The 22,670-nt window shown below is 39.4% G+C and overlaps 1 protein-coding gene across 2 annotated transcripts in view; it reads right to left on the bottom strand.

Moving 5' to 3' along the window:
* Positions 1-416: 416 nt before the first annotated feature.
* LGR4 (leucine rich repeat containing G protein-coupled receptor 4) overlaps positions 417-22,670 on the bottom strand; it is a 77,499-nt gene continuing 55,245 nt past the window's right edge. The window contains exons 5-18 of one of the 2 annotated variants that reach the window (XM_086749270.1): positions 16,778-16,993; positions 16,046-16,117; positions 14,234-14,302; positions 13,571-13,642; positions 13,413-13,484; positions 12,645-12,713; positions 12,156-12,227; positions 11,000-11,065; positions 9,870-9,941; positions 8,865-8,936; positions 8,441-8,566; positions 6,935-7,056; positions 6,227-6,301; positions 417-3,401 (exon numbers count right to left, since the gene is read on the bottom strand). In XM_086749270.1, the coding sequence (XP_086605396.1) occupies positions 2,125-3,401; positions 6,227-6,301; positions 6,935-7,056; positions 8,441-8,566; positions 8,865-8,936; positions 9,870-9,941; positions 11,000-11,065; positions 12,156-12,227; positions 12,645-12,713; positions 13,413-13,484; positions 13,571-13,642; positions 14,234-14,302; positions 16,046-16,117; positions 16,778-16,993 (2,452 nt within the window). In that variant the 3' untranslated portion in view covers positions 417-2,124. The remainder of the gene's footprint in view (positions 3,402-6,226; positions 6,302-6,934; positions 7,057-8,440; positions 8,567-8,864; positions 8,937-9,869; positions 9,942-10,999; positions 11,066-12,155; positions 12,228-12,644; positions 12,714-13,412; positions 13,485-13,570; positions 13,643-14,233; positions 14,303-16,045; positions 16,118-16,777; positions 16,994-22,670) is intronic. The other variant, XM_086749272.1, reaches the window with a different exon arrangement.

Below are 22,670 nucleotides of genomic sequence, written 5' to 3'. Positions count from 1 at the left end.
ACAAAACTATGGCTTAAAAAAAATTTAAAAAAAAAAAAAATAAATAAAAAAAAACCAACCCACAACTCCCAGTATAGAAGTAGTATCAAAACCAAAATAATAATCTGTACTATCTTCCAAGCCATACTAAAAACATTTCAACTCAAACACAATACACGTCTTTAATAAAGATTGATTGATTTGTCAGAGGGTAAACACTTCTCTGACGGTTTTAACCTTTTGCACGCCAAGACTCAGCATTAGTCCAAGACCATAAATCTACTTTTAAACTGGCAATTTTCTTACTTTGCTGGCAATTCTTTCCCAAAACTCTCACCACATGTAGCAGAGGGCAGATGACACATTATTTATGCTCAGTAATTTTACATGTGCACCATTTTCAGCCTTAATTTTTGAAAAACAGAGATAAATAACAGTCAATATTCATGTACCCTTTATTTGCTTTCGGTGTAAAATTCCATGCTAACTGCAGACATCATATTCATGAGTGTAAATATAAGAATCAACGACTCTGGGTTGCTCTTCTCCTCTTTTGTTTTTACATGTGAATATTTTGGCTTACAAAATTAACAGCATACAGTAAATAATCCTCCCATACTTTGTACAAACTACATGATTTTGATATACAAGGCTTCTGTTTTTATTACAGTGACAATATACAACCATGTCTATTTACAATGCAAAAAGTATATAAACCACATTTTAAACATTCTGCTACTGGCAGCCACTATTGTTTAGGAGGTAGCTTTAATTAACAAAATGAACTGAAGCCACATTTCCCATCACGTGTTCTATCAAATAATTTACAATACAAAGATAAAAATTCATTGTATGAACAGTATATACAGTTTAATTCTCAAACCAGCAATCTAGCTTTAAATCTTAACGAGAATGTCTCCAGAGTAACTGGGATGGCAGTGGATTTGCTCTTGATTTAGCGTATTGTTCAAGAAACATACATAATTACTTAATCATGCATTCATAACTTTGTATCGATCAGATTTCAAACTAAATGTAGATAAATGGATCACTGATTGTTACTTTAATCATTTGGGTCTCAGGACTTGAATGGATTAAAAATAATGCACCTATTTAGATGAAAATCATTGATTTTGCACAGTGTACTTCACTCTCAGTAAAATAATTGGAAAAATGCTTTCCTTTATTGCAAAATTGCTTTCTCTCCCTCCATTTGCTAAAGTCGCAATCTATTCGTAGATATCACTGGGGTGCTGTAACATTCAACAGGCTGCAGAGTATTAGCCAGTCTCTCTGCAAAGACATGAGCCGTACACATCGACAGCACTGCTAACACCCCCTCGATGCATCGATATTCCTTCCAACAGCGTGACCCGACTGCGTAATACTGAAGAAAGTCGCTGTGGTTCACCTGAACTAATGCATCATCACTGGGAAAAGTGTGTTCAACCCTGTTATTCCTGACAGCTGTTAATATTCTTATTTCATAGTCTACAGATAGTGTGGATTACAAGTGCTTTATTGTAACAAAACCTTTTTTAAAAATTGAACATTGGCTTGAAATACAAAATAAACATGGTATTCCTATATTGCTGTCACAGTTACGTATGGGAGAATTAGTCCCTTTTTTGGCCCTGCAGTAAAATTCATCCTGAGTTTCAATGCTGAATACACTATACAAAGCTAGCAAGAGAGTTTTTTGCTTAATTATAGAAAAGTCACATTTAAAAATAATTTCTTTAATATTAAACAGCTGTCCTTTATATTGTGCTTTGGCAGAAAAAAAAAAAAAAATCAACAGAACTTACCTCGCCAACAGCAGAAGCAAAGTACAACTGGAGTACAACGTGGAAACACACCATTAGCATGTAAAAAACTGTATTAAAAGAAACCACTATCATGTGGAAAGAGTAAAAATATTGGGTAACAAATTTGGTTTACCAATTATTTACAGCCAGGGCAACTGATTTATTTGTTTAATTATTTTTAAATGTATGGCTCAAGAAGTTACTGCCCACTTCCCTTCTTTTACAAATGACACTCAACGATGATTACAAAAGTGCTTCCTGCTTGAAAGGTCAAAACAGGCAACGGTTTACGAAGCTTTATACCTCTTTATTAGAACAGCAGATGGCAAAAAGCCATTCAGTCTTTAATTCTCGGTATGTTGTAGGCATAACGAACCAAAGGGAATCCTCGGCTTTGGTAGAAACACGCACGGCCGCAGGCCTGCACTTGGTCTGAGCTGTCCGACACGAAAGAGTCGTCCTCGTCCGCGTAGTCGGAGTGGGCTGACTGGGTGCCGCAGTCCGACCAGTAGCCATCCGGCCTTTGGCAAGGCACCACTGCCAGCGCGGGGCAGCTGTGGGATTTTATTAAATGTTTACAGGGCACGGGCTTGGATAAAAGGAGCGATTCGCAACATTCACACACGGCGATGTTACCCTGCAAATGGGTGTACACGCCACAGTCGTAGTAAAAATCCTGCGTCACGCAGCCCCCTTGAGTGTTCACGGCAATTGCTACCGCTCCATTCTTCCTGGTCATATGGCGCCTGAGCAGCTTCCAGTCTTCCTTGAACTTTGGATTGAAGAACACGTACAGAACTGGATTCAGGCAAGCGGGTAACGGGAAAAATATCAACGTAACAGACTTCATGATTTCAGGGCTGATAGAAATCGCAGTGATCAACGGTGCAAATGAGAAAAACGCAACAGGGCAGAAAAAGATGCAGTTCGTGAAGATCAGCCAAGCGACATGCTTAATCATGCTGGACTGCGAGTTTTCGGAAAGGTCCTCTTTTTCCAAGTTGCAGTACAGTTTAGTGTAGATAACAGCCATTAACAAAAATGCTAATGAATTCAGGAGCACTAAAGTTACGGTGAAGCCTAACGAAGGTGTTTCTCCAGTGGGGAAGGGCAAGCAAAGCGGTGATGCCGAGTACTCCGCTTTATAAAAAAGTGGTAAGCATCCCGCTACCACAGCGCACAGGAAAGCAAACACTGCCGCAATCTGAAATTGTTTCTGGCGATTGCTTTTCCCCTTTTTAATGATCTCCTTCGCAGAGAAGCTCCGTTCAACAGCTGCCAACATCAGGAAAAAAATGGCACTTTCGGACGAAAAGACTGCAAGAAACCCAGCAACTCTGCAACCACTGCCAGTCTCCCACCATATGCCGAACTCAGCAAATCTTCCCCAAGAGACAGCATCCAAGAAAGTTAAAATACCAGTATAGACTCCCATAAATAAGTTAGAAACAGAAATCAGGCCTATAAACAGTTTGGAAGATGGCAATGGAGTACAGGATGCAAATATTGTTAAAATCACAAGCAGGTTGAAGAACAAAGCAACCAAAAAAATAAACCAGACAGTAAGTCGAATCATCCAGCTGCCCAATAAATATTCACAAGGCTTAAAAGCACCTAGAAGAAAACAAAACAGAAGGACAACCAATTTAGGAAAAAAAAATCAGGCCTTAACAAGCAAGATTTTCAAAAGGTATTACAAGAGCACTCCTCATTAATTCATGAATAGAGTACACAGCTGAACTGCTAAATAGGTCAGCTGAAAGTAAACTATTCTGCTGAAGCTATTTACTAATCAATTATGTCTGAAATAATAATTAGTGCGATGAATGGTCACTTGAGAATACTTTGTATAAACAAGCTAGCTAAACAAACTTAATTACCTTTTAGCTACTCAAAATAGCTTTTATTAGTGCCACCTAAATACTCCTTATTTTCTTTAGATTTCATACTTCATAAAAAAAGTTGGTAACAAAGTAAGAGCAAATGTTCACAACTGACTAGTAAAGGGAAAGAATTTTTTAGAAGCAACATGTTCTCTCAAAAAATGGTTCACAAACACGCCTTCTGAAGTAACTTTTGTTCACAAGGAAACATCTGTAGAACAGCCGACAAATTCAGTTTATCGGCTTTAACAGGGACAGGAACTCACCACGAGCCCTCTCCCCCACCCTGCTCACTGAAAGGCACTGTGAGCTTGGAAAGTTATATAGGGAAGAAGAAATTTTTCTTCTTCTTCTGCCACTTTAAAAAGCTTAAATAATAAAAAACGTCCAACAAGCAAAATAATATGAGGCAAGACAAGGAAAAAAGGTCACTACTACTGCTTACCCTTCTAATCCTTCTAATTGCTATTTATTCCATGGGGAAATCCTACGGATTTTAAGTAACAATTAGAAGAGTTTAACCTCTCCTTCATCCCCATTAGGCACTGCTAATTGTCCAAAGCACAATAGCTGGGGATCTCTCCCTGCAGTCGGGCTCTCTGGGGGCTGAAGGCAGAACAGAAAAGTGCCAAACTCTGCTGCCACCTCGGGCTGGAGCATCCGAGCAGGATTCAGCCCATGATTCCCAGCTCTGCGCAGCTCATGCCCTCCCTTTAGGCAAGCGAAAGGTAAGAACAACCCATCCCGAATGCGGGCTGGAGCAACTGCAGAGAACAGCGAAACATCGGTGCAAAAATCTCCCAAGGCCTAAAACAACTTCCAGACGTTGCCAGACTGACAAGTCAAAAAAGAAGCTTTTTAATGTAGAAGTGTCAATGCTGTGCTTCCAAAGTAAATTTGAAGTCTGTTTTCTAGTAGCTGTACAGTGAGTTATCTTTAGACAAAAAAAAAAAATCCACCACACTTTCCTGTCTGTCTCCGAAGGTCTAACTATCCTCAGAGTTGAAGTTACCCTCCTCTCTCCCTAATATTCCTAGCTCACAGGGGAAAATTCACGCTCGGAAGGATGAGTTTTGCAGCTTTCAGTGCTGTGCTACTTGAGTGACATTGTCCAGCAATCCATTCCTGCCATTAGGCAAAGCGGAAAGTGGATCTACGAGATGAGCAATGATTCAGAACTTGCACGGTGGGTGGAGTGTCCTACTTATGACCAGACGACAGCATGACATAAAAACAAGTCGTTAGTATGGGAGGGACTGGTGAAAAACAAGGCAAACTGCGAACTTGTAAAACAAGCTTTTCATTCCTTTTAAAGCTACAGCATCTCTGGCATGGCCAAAAGAGAGAGCTAAAGGCTTTAAAGATTTAACCCATGTGACACACCATCTGAATTCTCTTCCTGTGAACAGGAGATCAAAAGCAAATAAGCAGCACTGGTCAAATTAATTCTCAGATCACGTACAGTTCCATTAATAATATATTTGACTTTCTGACCACAATTTTTTTTAACTATGATCAAGAAATCCTTGTGATATTCTGTATACTAAAGCTGGAGCTAGCCCAGAAGGTGAAGAGCAAACAGACTTTCATAATATATGTAAAATACCAGTTTAGGAGGAGAGAATGAAGCAAGACTTGGAAAATCCCTGCTCGTCCAGAAGAAACTTCACTGGAAGCATACTGTTCCCCCATTGTGTTTCTGTTTACGCAAACAGGAGGGTACAAGATGTATGGAAGGAATCCTCTGGAAAGTCCACGGCAAAGGTGAGGAAGTAGGAGGCACCACAGAACACTTTAGGAGCTGAGTGGAACCGTGTGTGGAAAATTTGCAGTTCGAGGAAGATAAGCAGAAGGGCAGCAACAAAGCAGCCCAGAAAGGAAATATTCGTTTGCAAGATCAAAGACTTTCAACGCTCCTGGACTGTTCAAGCCTGAATTGGAGTAGTTCTGGTATGCCAATAAGACTACTCATTGCACAAGTATCTGTAGCAGCCTAAGATGCTACTGCCTACTCCAGCTACTTGTAACAGCCCTGTTGTCAATGCTGCTACAGCAGGGCTGGGGAAGAGATCACATGAGCATTCCTCATCCTCTCTCCTGCAAAGACATCAGGCTTAGTTAAAACCACCACCGACAGCAGCTCAAATTAAGCTTTTAAAGTATAGGCTGACTTCTCACCGAAACAGATAAGCATTCAGTCTGTTCCACAGACATTTTTTTGGCAAGAGTAACAGAATTAGGGGACAGTGCATTAAACACAGCAAGCTCCAGAAGTACGACAGGCTTGTATGTTCTCCTTACGGAAACAAACTTCAGGTATCTTCCTAGCATGGTTCTCCAATATAGTGCTGTGTGTCTAAAGCTGAGTCAAATCTTTGTGATTGCTCATGCAAAACAACACTGACATCAAATGAAGTTTCACCCAAGCAATGTAGAATTTAATCTTCTGTGTACAGAATGACTACGAGGAATGAAATATATAATTCTGCAGACAGCTATTTGCATAACACCATCCCTGCAGTTCACAATGTGGCTAAAGCACATTATAAGATTTACCTGTTGCTGGTGTACAGTGAATAATAGTCTGTCCCAGTTCCTCATTTTCCTCATTTCTTAGAACATCTGCATCAGCTGTAATCAAGTAAAAATGAAAAACAGGTTAGTTGTAGAAAGAAAAAAAAAAGTGAAATGCAGTGAAGCTGCCTAGGATGGAAGTAGTCCTTTGAAAGATAAAAGGCCTAACTCTTCACCAACATTCAAGCCTTTAACAAGTGAAGCTGTTCTGGTTTGTCACCTAAGGTCAAACGCTCTGTGCGGAAATCGCTACAGCAGTTTGAGTTACTACTGCCTATCCCAGCTACTCACAATGCTTTATAACAAAGCGACAACATCTTTCATCACCTGGGAAAGATCTATGGGCCTTGAAGAAGACAGTGGAAGGACAGGCCCTTTCTGAACAGAAAGGCTGAAATACTGAGAACCATAAACCATTTTCATTCTAGCAGAAAATGACAGAAACAAAACTGGCAGTTTAGAATTTTTTTTTTAAATTTATTATTTTTTTCCTTGAACAGACAGATCTTACACATTTAGAAAGAACATGGCACATCCATAAGTAGCCGCTAAGAACTTTCAGAAACAACTTTTGTATCCTTATAAAGTTCTGCATTTTCCAAATTTCCTTATTCAAAGACAACATACACTGTTATTCAGTCTAGTGTGTCCCACAATAATACTGCCAGTTTAGTACAATGAAACACTTACCCTTCTCACGATCAATCAAGGCACCTTGATCTTGATGACTGGAATCTTCAGCGTTAGAGTTCAAATAAGAATCACAACCCCAAAATGCACAGCACTGGTAAGCATACGGTACAGAGAGTGACCTGAAACACAGGCAGAACAACAAGGAGTGTCACCCATTGTAACCTGAGGTAAGATTACCATCTATTAAAAAAAAAAAAAAAAAAAATTAAGTGGCACACTTCAGTACTAAAACTGAAAATTCTTTTTTTCCTGGTCGCTAAGAACTATTTCACATTGGATCAGTTGTAACCATTTCTGATGAACTTTTGCACTGAGATAAAGCACAGCTGATGCATCTGAGTTTTGTCTGCTGCAAGGAGTACAAAGAAAATTCTGTGATTTTAGCTCTACTACTCATTCTACTCCACATGCAAAACAAATTCTGATCAGCGTTTGCAGTGTTGCTGTAGAAATGAAACTGAAAACTAATCAAGCAAGTTAAAGAGTAACTGTTTTGTAAGAAAGTTAATTCCTAGATGACCAAAATGTTAAAAATTACACCTTTCCTCCTCTTCATTCTGCGGCCCCAAAATAAGACAATTTTTGCTGTTGTTTTTGTGTGTGTACAACAGAAATGGTACATATTAATCCTGATAGAGAAGTACAGCTACACCCAGAGTTTTAAAAATTCCACATAAACAATGAGATAATAGCAAGACCAGAAGCTAATTTTTCTGACTCAAGGCTACAATATCAACTACCTGCAGTGTTGTTCCTGAATTCTGTTTTTGTAAATATTTAGGAGAAACATCAGTCTAAAGAAGCCCACAATGCATTAGTTCTCAAACACAGATCAAAACGTAAAAATCAATCTGCTCTTTCCACATGACTGCTGAGGCCTGTCACGGATTCCTTTGCTGCCCTTACACAACTTAACAGTATCTTCATCTCCGTTTCTTCCATCAGACAGTACGCGAAACAATTTCTAACTGCTTCTTGAGGATTGAAATATTAATGTGCAGAAAGATCTCTGAAAATGCAAAGCAGTTAATCACTGTCTGGTCCACCTCCCACTGAAATCAGCACCAGTTTCCATTTGAATGATTACTGTTACTCTTATCATTTGCCTCCAAGAATAAACAGCTTATGTATAAAGTGTGGTGATTATTGAATCAGACACCTGTGTGCCTGCTCCCATCTTCCACGCTCTGAAGGACAGATGTGCTCGGTTCAATAACAAATGGAAAATGGAATCCACTCAAACCACTACTCTAAAGACAGATGATACCTGCCTGAAAAGTGATGGAGGAAAAATATGAAAGGTTCCAAGAAAATTGTCCGCAAATGGCTTCTATACCAGAAGAGTCAGATGGCCTTTCATATATGCCAACTTTAAGGCCCTATAGGACTCAGAGGGCCTGACTATTTGTCATGAGTGTTATCTAAGCTGGCTTCATTTACTGTCACATTGTTTGTTACTGTTAAATTAAACAAGGCACTTTGTAGGGTTATTCACCAACGTACCGGAGCTTTGCGAAGTTCTTTGCTGCCAAAGCTTCTTTCAACTCAGAATTGCCTGCAAGTTTAAGCTGGTTCAGTCCACTCAACCCTTCAGTTGGAACTGACGTGAGTTCGTTGAAACTTAGGTCTCTGAAACGTGAACATCAAGACAGTGTTACAACAAAGTAAGGTGGAAGATGCTACAAGCACACGCTTCATTGGAGTAGGAAGGTTTTTTAAAGTCCCACACTGAGGCTGTGGTCCGGCAAATGCCTGTCAGCGCAGCACGCATTTTCAAGAAGTCTGCTCTGCCTACGTTCAGCTAGTGAGACGTTTCGTAATCCAGAGAGATTAAATGGGCACATACCAGTTTTAAGCTAAAAACATTTACTACCTCAGCAGTTTAATGACAGAGACAGGAGGTCACTGCACAGAATAGCCTACTTACAGGTTACCAATGGCTCCAACAGTGGTGAAAGCTTCCTTGTGGATCTGATGGATCCGATTTCTACTGAGGTCGCTGCAATGAATGCCAAATGAGATTATTTTAGCAGTTTCATCAAAACTTTGTAACAGCCACTGTACTGAGAAAAAAGCTCCAGTGACAAACACATGACGCCTTTGACCGAAAAGCCAAACACCACTCCCATTTCCCCTCTCTCCCAGTCAGCCAGGTGCAGCAGCAGCCAAATCCCTTAGTAAGGCAGCTGTATCCCGCTTCACTTCATAGATTCTATCTCCCATTCCTGCCTGCTTTCTCTTCCTCCTGCTAGCAGTTCAGCCTGTGCTCTCAATGCAGAGGGAGGCTCTGGCACCACCCATTCCCAGGCTGAAGGTGCCAGGGAATCACTTCGGTGACAATTGCTCCTGCGGCAGCGCACATCAGCAGGGGTGGGGAAAGACAACAAAAGAACAAACAGAAGGGGATCTGCTTTGTTGGATTTCAAAATCCAGATCCAGGTACTGCTGGATCTCTATGACTTTTATTATGACATTCCTTTTAAAACAGCTGTCAGTTTGTGGGTTTATTTTTCTGATACTTTCAAGATTCCTATATAATCTTCATACAGCTAGAGATGTAAGGAGAGGGGATAATTTTGTGCACTGGTCTGCTCCTCTTGAGGAAAACAGATAGGATCTCTCCAATAAATACTACAATGGAATAATATAGTAATAGTATAATGCAAAATAGTGGACTACTGAAAAAAATCTCCCTTTTTAATTACACATATCTATAAAGATAAATCTTTATAGTCTATAAAAGCAAAATGGAGATCAGAAAGAATGGGAGTGAAACTGGCTGCTGCTAATATCTCTTGTATGTTTTGCTTCACCTTAGGATCCAGCATACATGGCCTTCTGCCATCAATCAGATTTGTAACACTGAACTCTGACATCAGTTTACATGGAAACATTATTTTGTTTTACTCAGTATGCAACTATGAACACTTACAGGATACGAAGGGAGGACAATCCTTGAAAGGTATCTTCTGTGATTTCATGGATTTGATTATGCTGTAAGGAACTGCAAAGTGAAGAAACAGAAACAGAACTTTGTTGACAAACTGGGCTGACTTGAAACCAAGGGATAGTTTGATGCCTGCTAATACACAGGTTTAGCCTTACCAATGGTAAGATTTTCCTTATTTCCCCTTGTAATCAAGCTGTTTAGGTATCTGCTCTGCACTTCGTGTTAACCATGCTAATACAACTGTGAAGCTCTTTCGTGGCACCTCGGCCCAATCCCAATTCACAACTCATTTTATTTAGAAGATACTTAACGGCAGACTGAATTCCTTCCAAGCCAAAAGCAACACTTTGTGAACTTTGAAGAGTCACACTGAGATTTAAAACAAATCTACTTAATTCTGCAGGGAATCTTCAGGCATAATCTGACCCTGGGTGCACTTTCATTTCTCGACATATGGCTTTATGAAAGGGAAGAGCTGAGAAACGCTTCGAAAGCTAATGGGCAAATTACACTTCAATTTCACTGGCTCCCTTTACAATGAACCACGTGTACAACAAGCCCAAAGATGCCAAATGTATAACAGGAAAGGCCTGTGAGACCACTCTGGTCAAGGGGAAAGAAGCCTGAGTGCAGTAGAGGTAGAAGTTGAAGCAGAAACTTAAGCAGGCAGAAAAACTGTGTAGGGTCTGGAAACTAAGCTTAAGAATTTTTAAAGCCATGAAGAGAGCAAAGATGAGTTCTGAATGTGACTTACAGGTAATGGAGGAAAACACATTTTACACAAGCATAGGCTGATGGTTGGAGGGAACTGAAGAGCGGAAGACAGAAGAGGCAGGAAGGAGAACACAAACACTCATTCCATCTATGCGTATAGCAATACCACTGTGAAATGCAGGATTAAGTTGTCCTTCATTTTTTTTGTGCCACAGAACAATTAAACTTTAGCTAATTGAGGAAAACACAAGTGGTTGTGTGCTGTCCAGACGGTCATATGATCTCTCTCTGGCCTTAATCTTAGAACTGTACTTATGATCAAACACAAAGCAAAACGTTTCTAGAGACTTTGACTCTGCATACTAAGGAGGTAATAAACAACATGTATTTCTACTTACATTTCTTCCAAGGCTTGGCAGCCCTTAAAACTCGGGAGGTCCTTTATATTGTTGTAAGACAAGTCCCTTCAAAACAGAAAATGGGAGAAAGATGCTTAGTTCAACTCTCTTCTACTTGCAACACCTCATCACTTGTAAACATTAAATGGATTGACAGAAAAACCTTCCTGTTAGTTTTTCCACAGAATGTTACTAAGAGCAGTTTAGAGAAAAACATGAAGGGAATCACAATTGTTATCTCTCCATAGTCATCCTAACTGGCCCCACTATGCACTTTAATTATACATATATACACCCAAAACTGCAGAAAGACATAACTGATATGTGAAGCTTGCAAGAGTCAGCAAATAGCAGAAATAAGGCTGGCTGGCTAACTCTATAAAATGTTGATTCATTGCCTTTTATTCACTCTATTCATGCAACCCTTTTAAAGACTACACTTCTGTATCTCTCTCCCTTTTTATCTCCAAATCCGATAAACAATTTTTATTTTTCTTTTTTAACTTTCCTGAAATATTCAACTAGTGATGTAAAGCATGCAAGTGTGAAAAAAAAATTAATCGCTTTTGTTCTGAATTTTCCTACATGTATCCTTTATAAACATGGCTTTTTGTCTCCCCTCCAATGGTTTCAGTTTCCAGTTTGGTTTTTTGCATTTATTTTAACACATCCTTACTGGGTTTTTTTTTGTCTTGCTTTTCTGTATTATTATCCTCTTCCTAATGCTCATCTCCATTTCTCTCTGTTCCTAATGCTCTCTCCAGTGTTCCCAAACACAAAAAGTCAAAGCATTGTAACTAAACTCTTCCTTAACCTCCAAATGTAGATATATGTTGTTGTGTTAAGAATGAACAGTGGCAGAGCGAATTTGAAGATGCAATGACTGGTCAGCAGCACCACCTTACATATCTTTTATAACACATGAAAGAAATACAGTGCATAAAGGGAACCCTATTTCAGGAATATAAGGCATTATTACATCAACTCTGCCACAATTCTTGATTTGAAAAATCAAGAAACCAGAATCAGATTTCCAACTTCGACAGGACTACTACGATGAGTAATTCTAAGCAATACTTTTGCTATAAATTAGCTTTAAATTTATTTTAAAACATTTTGATGCAGATGAAAATAGGAGCACAATGTGTATACTTACAGAGTTCGTAGGACCTTTTGCTCTTGGCATAAATTAACAGGGATACTGTTTATCTTGGTCCCTGTTAGAGTTCTGTGAAAAAAAAAAAACATATATAAACGTTTGCATTGTTGATGGTAGATGGCATAACAAGCATATGTAAGAGCACAAGGATGGTGTCTCAGCTATCAGGGTGCTAGATTCACTCATCAATTTTTGTTGTTGGTTTGGGTTTTTCTTTGAAAGAGGCCAACTTTTCTGTTTTTCAGGTGTGTGAGAGGGGGGTTAGTGTCAACAGCCTTTTCACAGGCTGCTGTCGGCTTACTATATTAAAAAAAATAATTAAGTGGCACCTAGGTATCACTGTAACAAAAGCTAGATAATTACATTTATTGACAGGAAGAGAACATATATCCAGTTCCTCTCCAAATCCATTAATCTTATTTCAATCACTTCACAAGAGGCAAAACCAAGAAATTACTGGAAAATATTTCTGTAGAAGATACTCACAAACTCTCCAGATTAACTGTTCCTGTCAAATTAGGAAACCACTGCACCATGCTGGCACCTCGAATGACCCTAAAAAAAGAAAAAAAACCAAACATCGAAAATTAGCTGGTACTATGCAAAGAGCTGTGACATTCAATCCTGCTGTCAGGTAGGTATTTTCACTAAGGAGACATTCTAACACCCTTATTGCTTTTGTTTAAATTTTACACATGAAGACAGCCTTTTTACTGCTTCTTATACCGGTAATTTGCTTAGTAAGTTCAAATAATTCAATCATTAGCAAACAACTGGAATTCATCAAGCTGGAAGGAGTTCTATCAATACACATATGAAAAGGGCATAAACTTGCAGGTAGTTTGTAGTTCCAAGTTTGAAGTCTCACTCCATTTTGCTTTCTCATCACCCCTAGAACTGATATCTTTTGAAAGCATGCATGCATTAACCCGCAAAACATTCTCACAATGTACATACATCTCTGTTCAAAAACCACCTAGGACATATCGCAGTTTGTTTAAGTAAGAACCTGAGCATTTGGCCTGAGGTTATGCATCTTATGCAAGGTAATGAATATTTAAAAAAAAACGTTGTAGAGCATATTTAGTAGAGCTTCTTAAGAAACTGCATATTCTCAACAGTAACAATGTTTATTAAAGCTTACTGCAAAAAAATTATTAGGTAAGAGGCAGTCAGAAAATTTAGTTATTTTGAGTTCTTAGCCACAACATTTCATATCCATTTACTGTACTGTATAGTTGAGATGATACTTACAGGGAATGCAGATCTGACAGATTCTGAAATGCTGAGTTCCCCACAAAAGACAAAGGATTATCATACAAATGTCTGGGAAATGAAAAAGATGTTTCAATCGCTGTTCTTACAGTCACTGTCTGCTAAAGACTAAAAATAGATGCATGAAAATTACTTACATTGTTCTTAGAAGGGGGTTTCCTGCAAATGCACCATCAGGAATTATGGAAATGTAGTTACTGTGAAATCCCCTAGAGATATTAGCAAAGAAGAAAATCAACATTTAAAAACATACTGCCAGTAGGTTCAACCAATAGCCACTTTTTCACACCTACTCAATTCCCTATCCTGCCAAAACCAGGACTGTACTTAAATAGAAGTAAACCAAACAGTAGGAATAACTTGGAAGGTATGATTCCTGTCTACTGCACATTAGCTAAACTGAAAATATTTAATTAGAAAGAAACTATTCTGCCCAAAACACGATCCTGTGTTTTCTCTCTTCTTCCTCTCTCAAGGAGGGGATAAGGAAAATATGTGTGATCAGTGAATACTTAATTCTGCTACTGGAGGCCAAAACTGGCTCATGATTAAGATCTATGTTAATCCTTCTCCTGAATAAATTGCTTGCTTATATAACTACAAAATAATTTTCAGTAGGTTCCCTCTCTAGCTGACGATTATATTTTCCTTTAATTAGAGCATCACTTAGCATAACTTAATCTGATCTAGGTTCCTGCATAATGAGACAAGCATTCTTAAATCTGGGAATTATTTTTTCTCTATTTATTTATGGAAAAGAGAAAGAAAACTGGTAAAAAGGAAGAATAAGCAATACTCACAACTCCTTTAGATTTGGGAGTGCTTTTATGGCTTCGGGGAACTCTACCATGTTATTATAATTTAAATCCCTAGAATAAACAAAGCAGGAAAATTATAACATTCTTAATAGTGATCATGGATTGTTAAAATAACTTTAACACAATTCAATGAAAGTAAAATGTTCTCAGAACATCTTTAACTAGACCACAGAATAACTTGATTTTTAACTTAGATTTAGTCTTCTGATGTTTTACATGCTTTATAACCAGCTAATAACTTCAGTAAGATATTTAATAACATCCAGAGGATTATTCATATTAAGTCAAATGACATTTCCTTATAGCGAAGCTCAGTATTTTTCGACACCTCACAGATTTTTCTTCAACAGAATTTACATGGAAATGAACTAACATTACAAATTAAAAAAAAAAATAGGAGATACAAATGACCACTCTTTATTAGGTTACTCAGAAAACTTTTCCTTCAGATTTTATAACGTAAACACTAAATAAGCCCTTAGGTAATAGCATACCTTGCAGCAAAACCAATTCTAAACACTGAACAGAAGCAGAGGGAAATCTCATCACACGTTGGTGAGAGGGATCTGTTGAAATCTCAGCTAACCTGTCACCATTCTAGCAGTAATTTCAAAACCTGCTACAGTCTTTTTTTTTCTGCAAATGAGATTCCTTATGGGAGGGAAAAAACATTTTGAGAGTCTTACATCAGCTGCGCATATTTACATAACATCTAATTCTTACTTAATTGAGGTTTTAAGAGAATGACAAGACAGTTGGAGTAAGCAGCATTCCTGGACTCATCCAAACTCCTCATGTTAACAGAGGTTGTCACTAGCTTGTCCTCGCCTCCCTTTCCTTTGTTTAGCATTCTCCTAAGCATAACAAAATGCATTGCTGAAGGAGGTACCATTTATGAGATATTCAGTGACTGAGCTGAAGGAAATGGGGAATGTAACCCAAGTGGCTGAAAGCCATTCCTTCCCAAGGAGGCACTCTGGAGGTTGAGGAGTACAATGGAGCTAGGATGTGACAACTATGACCCAGTGCTGAGAGGAGTATGAACGGCCAGTGGGGACAACAGACATGGCATGAGGCAAAGGTGATGCTTCCCGCCTCCGTCCCCTGTTTCTGTCCGAAGGCTCACTGTTTCAGATAAACTAGTCCATCATCTTAATATTTGCCAGTATCTGAAGTTATCTCAGGCAAACCTCTTGTACAAGAGGGTGGGAACCAGGAGCTGGGCTGTTCTCTGCCAGCCTGCACAGGATCAGTTCGGGAGCTGCAGACATGCATGAGTGACAGTCTCCTTGGGAGCCAGCAGTGCCCACCCAGTAAGGGAGGAGGAGTGGCGAAACAGCTCGCTGGGGCCCTCTGAGAAACCTCCTATTGTCACACAACAGTTTTGGCAGTGTATTTTAAATATGCTTAATCCTACAGTAAATCTGAGAAACAAATATTTGTCCCTTATCACCCACAGGGCCACTCAAACACTTCTGATACATCCACCTGACTCAGTGGAGTGCTATGCAAAGATACAACAGCTAGATCAGGGCTAGGAACATTAGAGCCACATCATCCAGCGTGACATTTCACCCAGGCTAATATTTACCTGCTTCTCAACATAGTTAATTAGTTTTGGTGGAGCTTTGCACTGATATTAGCCGTCAGTCCGAAATCTGAGCTGGACCTAAGTGTCAATGGTATATGTGCTGTGTGCCTTACTGGCAAAATCTTCACCATACCAGTAAGGTAACCTTGATTAAGCTAGCAATGAGACAAACACTGAACAACAAATTAAACAAGTATACTTACAAGGTTTCAAGGTTGTCTAATCCATCAAAACAGTGTTTTCCTATTGTTTTTATTTTATTATTATGAAGATGTCTAAAAAGCAAAACCAAAACAAGTAAATAATTTCATACAGGTTAACAAATTAGCAGGTATTTCTATAAAATTAAGACAGTTAAATGGCCTAGAAAAAAAAACACTGCGTGGGCTGGATTATGCAGAAGAATGTCTTTCACTTCTAAACAGAAATTTAATCCTTGTATGGTAACAGAATAGATTGCCCAGAGTCAAGACCACCTATTTTAAGCCTTTACTTGCTATTGAGAAGTGTGATAAAAATATAATTTAAACATATAAATCAAAGTAATTTTTCACATTGATCTTTGGAAATATTTAAGACTACACAGAACCAGACAATAAGATAATAAGATAATGTTTTCTTATTTTAATATTTCTGAAAGATTTTTCTGACAGCCATTGGTTCAAAATATTCATTACTAAAATGAGACGTCGGAAAAATGTACGGCCATCTCATTACCCATAGCCTATTTGACTTTTTCTTTAGGAGAAAGTCTTCAGCAAATCTTCAGTGGGTTGTCTAAGTATACATATCATCTCCTATTGGCAGTACAGGCTGATACTAGTCAACTGAGCTAAAACATAGCAAAATACCACTTTCAGTACAATCCTAGATAAATCAAGAAGGTAACTGAGGAAAGAACCAGTGACGTCTGAAATACAGTTAAAAATACTCACAGAACAACAAGACTTGAAAGGTTTGTAAATGCATAGTCAGGAATGTGAGTTATTTTGTTGAGAGCCAGCGTCAACGCCTGCAGAGAAGGGAGATTGCTGAGCGGATAGATGGGAACTTCTGTCAAACTGTTGTCATCCAACCAAAGGTGACGCAACTGCACCAGACCCTCAAAACTGTCTTCTGGTATGGCAGTAATATGGTTAGCATCTAAACGCCTGCATTAAAACAGAAAGTATTCACATGTAAATTCACAAACTAGAGATAAATAAAAGTATCAGTTAAAGCCTTATTACTCCTGAATATTTTTTAAGCTTAAACATGCTTTACTAATATAATTTAGTACCAGGAAGTTTGGTGGGTTACTGAATGACGCATGAACACCTTTTCAAGGCAAATGAAGACCCCATAAAAGAAAGCTTCATAAAAAACTTCTTCTCAGATTTCTGAATAAACCATTTTAACAAATTCATATGCTTAAAGTGAATTGGTAACTATATAGACCCATCTCCTGCACAAACCCTTCAGCTGCTAAGACTGGAATAAATCTCTAAAAATGTAGCTTGATATTGTACCAAAGATCGCAGAGGTATTTACTTGTTTGAACTAATTATCCCTAATGACTATGTTGTCAATAGCATCATATACTGTTATGTGCTTAGTTTTGTGATACTGCTATACATCTTAAGTAACTACTTTAGAGAACAGGATTATTAAAAGCAGTTCTCAAAGTCAGAGGTATGAATTATCCTGGCAAATAAAACATTGTGTCATCAACAAAAACTGAGAAATAAACTCCAGTCTTGCACCTGATCCCTTCTAACATGCTCTACAAAATAAAGGAGCACTAGCATATTAGCACTGTTGACTTGTGTATTATTGGATTTGTGATCACGTTTTCTCTCCAAATGAACTCTGATCACAAACAGCAGCAGCAGTAACACACATGGAAACCCACTTCGATACCTTTCACAAAGACTGGCAAACCACTTGTGACCATTAGTTCTCCCACAGTTACCAGCTCTCCTATGCTATGGGGTTTCACCGCTTCTTCAAGTTTCAAAGCACACACACACAAAAAAAAAAACAAACAAACAAAAAAAAAAAAAAACAAAAAAAAAAAAAAACCAAAACCACACCAAAAAACCACAAACCCCTTCACACCTGGAAACTTAGGAGGCTAAAATGCACGTCCCTCAGCTCTGGCTCCAGATGTGAAGCCCTCCCAATGAGAGGCGCAGGTGTTACTGTCAGAGTCTCACCCAGAATCCTTACCCATGACAACTGACAAACCTGATACTGCAGCTCCTTCTCTGATAGCTTTGGCAGTGAGAGTAGAAACTCTTGTGCAAAATGACATGTGCTTCTTCCTCATGCAGTACACTCTGAATCAATTTTTCATCTTCCTACACTAGCAGCATAGTTACAGGGACAGCATCACTGGCAACGAGGGCAGGCAAGAGACACAAACAGGGACTGGTTCAGGTCTGTTTACACTATACCATGTAACCACAGGCACTGGGGGCCAAAGTAGAAAACCACCCATAGCAAAAGCTCAAGCTTGGATTTACACAGACAGAAGCCCGAGGAATGGGCAGCAGCAAGGGAGGACCCAGGAAGCAGCAAAAATTTAGTAAAGTGCTATTCTTCCTAAGGCAGTAACAGGAAAGGTCAGGAGTGACACCCCACGAGATCACAAAAATGGACTGTAACAGATCTGAGCCAGCGTTGGGCTGAGAGCAACAGGCAATGTTGCTAGAGACTGACCTTCTCTGGGTCAACACACAGCCGAACTGTGGTGACTTCACTGCAGACATGGAAGAAAACACCTTGCATAATTGCTTTGAAACGACTGGTGTACCAGCCATGGTACATATGCTGCTCTCTGGAGAGACAAAACACGTATACGCTCCTCCATTAGCATCCATGTTCATTACGATATGAATCAGCACAGGTTTTGAGTTCTATTAAGCATTCACAGTGTTGCTGAAGCCATGATCAGACATGTTCTTGAAAGTCTAGCTTGGTTAGTTTAAGAAGTCGTTGCCTCCAGCCATTCATCCCAGCCCTCTCTGGGCTGGCAGAGTGGACCAAGTGACTGCACTAGTCACCACAACTTAAAGGGCAGTGAAAGAGCTTCTGGACCCCAATACTTAGAGAAATGTCAAATTCAAAGGGAGAAGACAAACCTGATCAAGAACTAATACACTTAATCTATTTAGGTGAAACAGTTTTGTTGTTGTGATGTATATGGTTTAAATATTTCAAATTATTAGGAAAAAAAAAAATCAGCAGATGAATGTCTGTGTAATAAAAAGTCAAGAAATACATCAAATTAAGCAACAAATACACCAATACAAGTGGGAACTTATAAAACTGTCTGCAGTCAAATGCTCTTTCCTAAGATGAGTGAGATGCCATTAGCTCTCAAGCTATACATCAAAGAGCTAATTCCTACGGTTCATATACTGGCATCCCCTTATCATTTGCCTCATGGTCTGACAGGTGTGTACGCTATTTTGTTTGAATGCTTTTAGGCTGCACTGAGACTGGAACGTTTCAGAGAAATTAAATGTCTGATGATAATAAAGAAAAAAAATAAGCAAGGGGGAGGGAAAAAGCCTGCGGCTCTGCTTCAGAAAAAAAAAAAAAAAAAAAAAACCAAAAAACCAAACCCTAAACTAGAAATTACCTGTCTTTCTTCTCTCTCCTAAATTCACACACCTCCCTGAAGATCAAAAGAATTATTTTCCAGGGGAATAAACATATCCGAGTCTTCTCTTCAACTAATTTCTCCCTGCCTGCTCCCTCCTCCCCTTTTTTTTTTTTTTTTAAACGGGAAGCAGCATACCTCGAGAGGCAGGCCTCAGTCCTTGTGACTACTTGTCTACACCTATTGTTTGTACTTTCACTATGCTCCTTGCTAAATTCCACTTACTCAAGCAGACTTCAGAAAACAAAAACACACACTGAAGCCCCAAGCCCTGCTCCTCCTCTCGCGCAGTTAGAGTAGAAGATGACCAGAGGAAGGATGGACAGGCACAACAAGGGAGTTGAACTCTGGGAGAACAAAGGTGGCCATGGAGAAGATGATGGACACTTCATCCCTAGCTTGCTTTGCCAAGACCTCCATCCCCCAGCACAGACGGATCAAGTATCCAAGTAACTCTGCTTCTTGACCTGATGGCTCTCCACAGCCATCCATGTGAGTCATGTCAAATCTTCTCCCGCCCACAGCAGTAAAACTGAAAGGGGAAAGAAGAACACCACCCACTGTTGTCATTAAGCAGGGAGGTTTGGAAGGTGAAGGAGGGTGCTTTTCTGGCTCTGTGACTTCTTGGCAAACACTTGGCACCATCTTAACAAATGCAATGTCTGAATAGAGCTGGAAGTAATTAGCAATGCCACATCATAAAGCCAAAGTCAAGGAGAAAGACAGGGCATTTCGCTGTGATTATCTGTCTCTCTCACACATTCCCCATTTACATAGCAACTTCCTGATCTCCAAGTCTGAAGATCACCATGCTAGCTGAAGGTTTTCCCAGAGGCCAACAGATGTATCAATAAAATAGTTGAAAAGCGTTTGCCCAGAGTTTTCATTGAGCTCCATTTACAGTTTTAAGGGGAAAATATGTGATTTGCAAATGTTATAGGAACAAGCACAGCATCAAAAGAACCAAAGTGGGTATTATTACGATTATCAAAAAAATATTTATTAGTGCTGGACTTCTGTTATCAGTTGCCATACCTCAAGACTTATTTTTAACTGATTTGGCCATTTCTGTCTCATCCACATTTTTGTGTTCCTTCATGCATCTTCGTGTAAGCCTGATGTGCCTTTTTTTTTCCCCTTCCAAACAGTCAAAGCTTATCCACATTATGTTCAATGTACGAAACAGTTGAAATAGTTCTATTTGATGTGAAGTGCACATAATGGAGTACTTTGTGCAAAAAATGAAAATCAGACCTAAAATATTTGACAACTTCCACAAAATACTACAACTAAGGATCACACCTTTTCTTTAAGACGGGATAAGGGAGTATTCAGTAGCTCCAATAACCAGCAAAGTAATACTCTTTCCTTGGACTGAACTTTTTCAAGACTGTCCTTGTCCATGAAAGTGTTAAAGATAAGACTATACTCTTTAAACCAGAGCTTGCAGCATGTACTAAATTCCTTAATCTTTCAGAAGTTGCTCCAATTCCAGCTTCCCTATAGGCACTGGCTTGTGAGACACCTTTACGTTTAGCCTATAAATTCAGAGTTCACTTGCGGAGCTGTCATCTTCACTTATTACCTGTCAGGTTCCCTCCTCACACAAACTCCTACCCTACCAGAAGGTAGAGCAGGATGATAGAAACCTGTATATTCAGCAGCTCTTCTATCAGTATTTGACTGACAGAAGTAAAGTATTTTTAAAACAAGTAAAGAACATAGCAACTTAAAGGTCTTCAAAAAATTAACTGAGCTTCAAGGAAACTAAAACTAACATGAACCTCTACTTCAATGAAAATGAGTAAGAGTTCCAAAGTCTAGCACACACACATACACAATTTTTTTTTTCTATTTATACAGAATTATAAACACACAGAAAAATAGCATTCTGACTCCAGTATGTTTCAAATTTTCATAAAGCTTTTCACTACAAGTTTCAGTCCAGGCCCGCAGCACTGCTTAGAGCAGGCCCACGTTCCTCGTGGGTAGCATCAGAGAGGCCTCCAGGACCACGCTTGCCCACCTCCTCCGGCTGCCCCATCCCTCCTGTGCTGCTTTCTGGTTTATTCTTTTCCCATCCTCTGGAAGTTGCCAGGTGCTAGGCAGTGAGCGTCCCTCCCCACCGAGACCACGGAGAGGCAAGGCAGAGCATCCCCCGGCCGTGCAGGCAGGGTCGTGCCACAGCCAGGCTGTGAAACCTGCAGCCTTGTGTGACCCACCAGTCCAGAGAGAGTGGGAATGAAATGCGGAGAGCTGGGCACAAAGCTCATTAGGGTGAGAAAACAACAACAACAAAAAAATCCTGTGTTTTGCTCTCATCCTCTCTCCAGGCAGGTCATGGTCAACCCTTGCTCTCCTGGGACAAACCACCAACAGCATGCCAGTGGCCATCGCTGCAGATGCTCCCCAAGGAGCCGGCCACGCTCCTCCCTGCAAAGCCAGCCTGGGTGTTATGGATGTGAGATGCATCTCACAAACATCATCTTAGTAATAATATTAAATATGAACATACTGTTACACATTTTGTTAACAGTATTTGCCTGGAAAGAGGAGACCATCACAGATTTGTCTGCAGCTACTATCCCACCCTCACTAGCTCTCATCTGTGACTGCACTTGGCCTCCGGGCTTCAGCAACTGGGAAATTTTAACAGCCTTGTACTAATAGTAAGAGTTTAACACTGTTGTTAATAAAATAAAAAAATCACTCCTGACTCTTGTGTTAAGCCACTTCTGCTCAATGACAATCATTAAAGAGCTTTACTCTTTAAAGTGCTCCTTCAAAAACCACAAAGAAATCACTCAAATAACACTGGAGTAGATTTCTAGGTTTTGAAGTTGAGTACTGATAAGCCTACCTAGGAAATTCTGCTACAATGCAAGGCAATAAACCCACCATGTTAACACAGGTACTTTAAAATACTCAGCGCATTTGCACACTGTATCAAGCAGCGGCTCTCTGTACCTCATGTGTTGAGAACATCAATACAAGGATTTGCTTTGTTCAAAGACAAATTTACATCAGCTCTCAGAAACTAATGATACATGCCAAAGCTATTTCAATGACTAGTACGAACATGCCAGCATATCTATTTCTTCCATTTAAACGTTTAAGATGGTACTGGTCAGAGATCACACAGACTTTGCTACAAATTACCCATAGAGGGTTCAGTTGATCTT

This window comes from Chlamydotis macqueenii, chromosome 5 (genome assembly GCF_036417535.1).
Source record: "Chlamydotis macqueenii isolate bChlMac1 chromosome 5, bChlMac1.mat, whole genome shotgun sequence".
In the NCBI taxonomy this organism is placed as follows: Eukaryota; Metazoa; Chordata; class Aves; order Otidiformes; family Otididae; genus Chlamydotis; species Chlamydotis macqueenii.
This window is presented reverse-complemented; position numbering and strand designations above follow the sequence as displayed.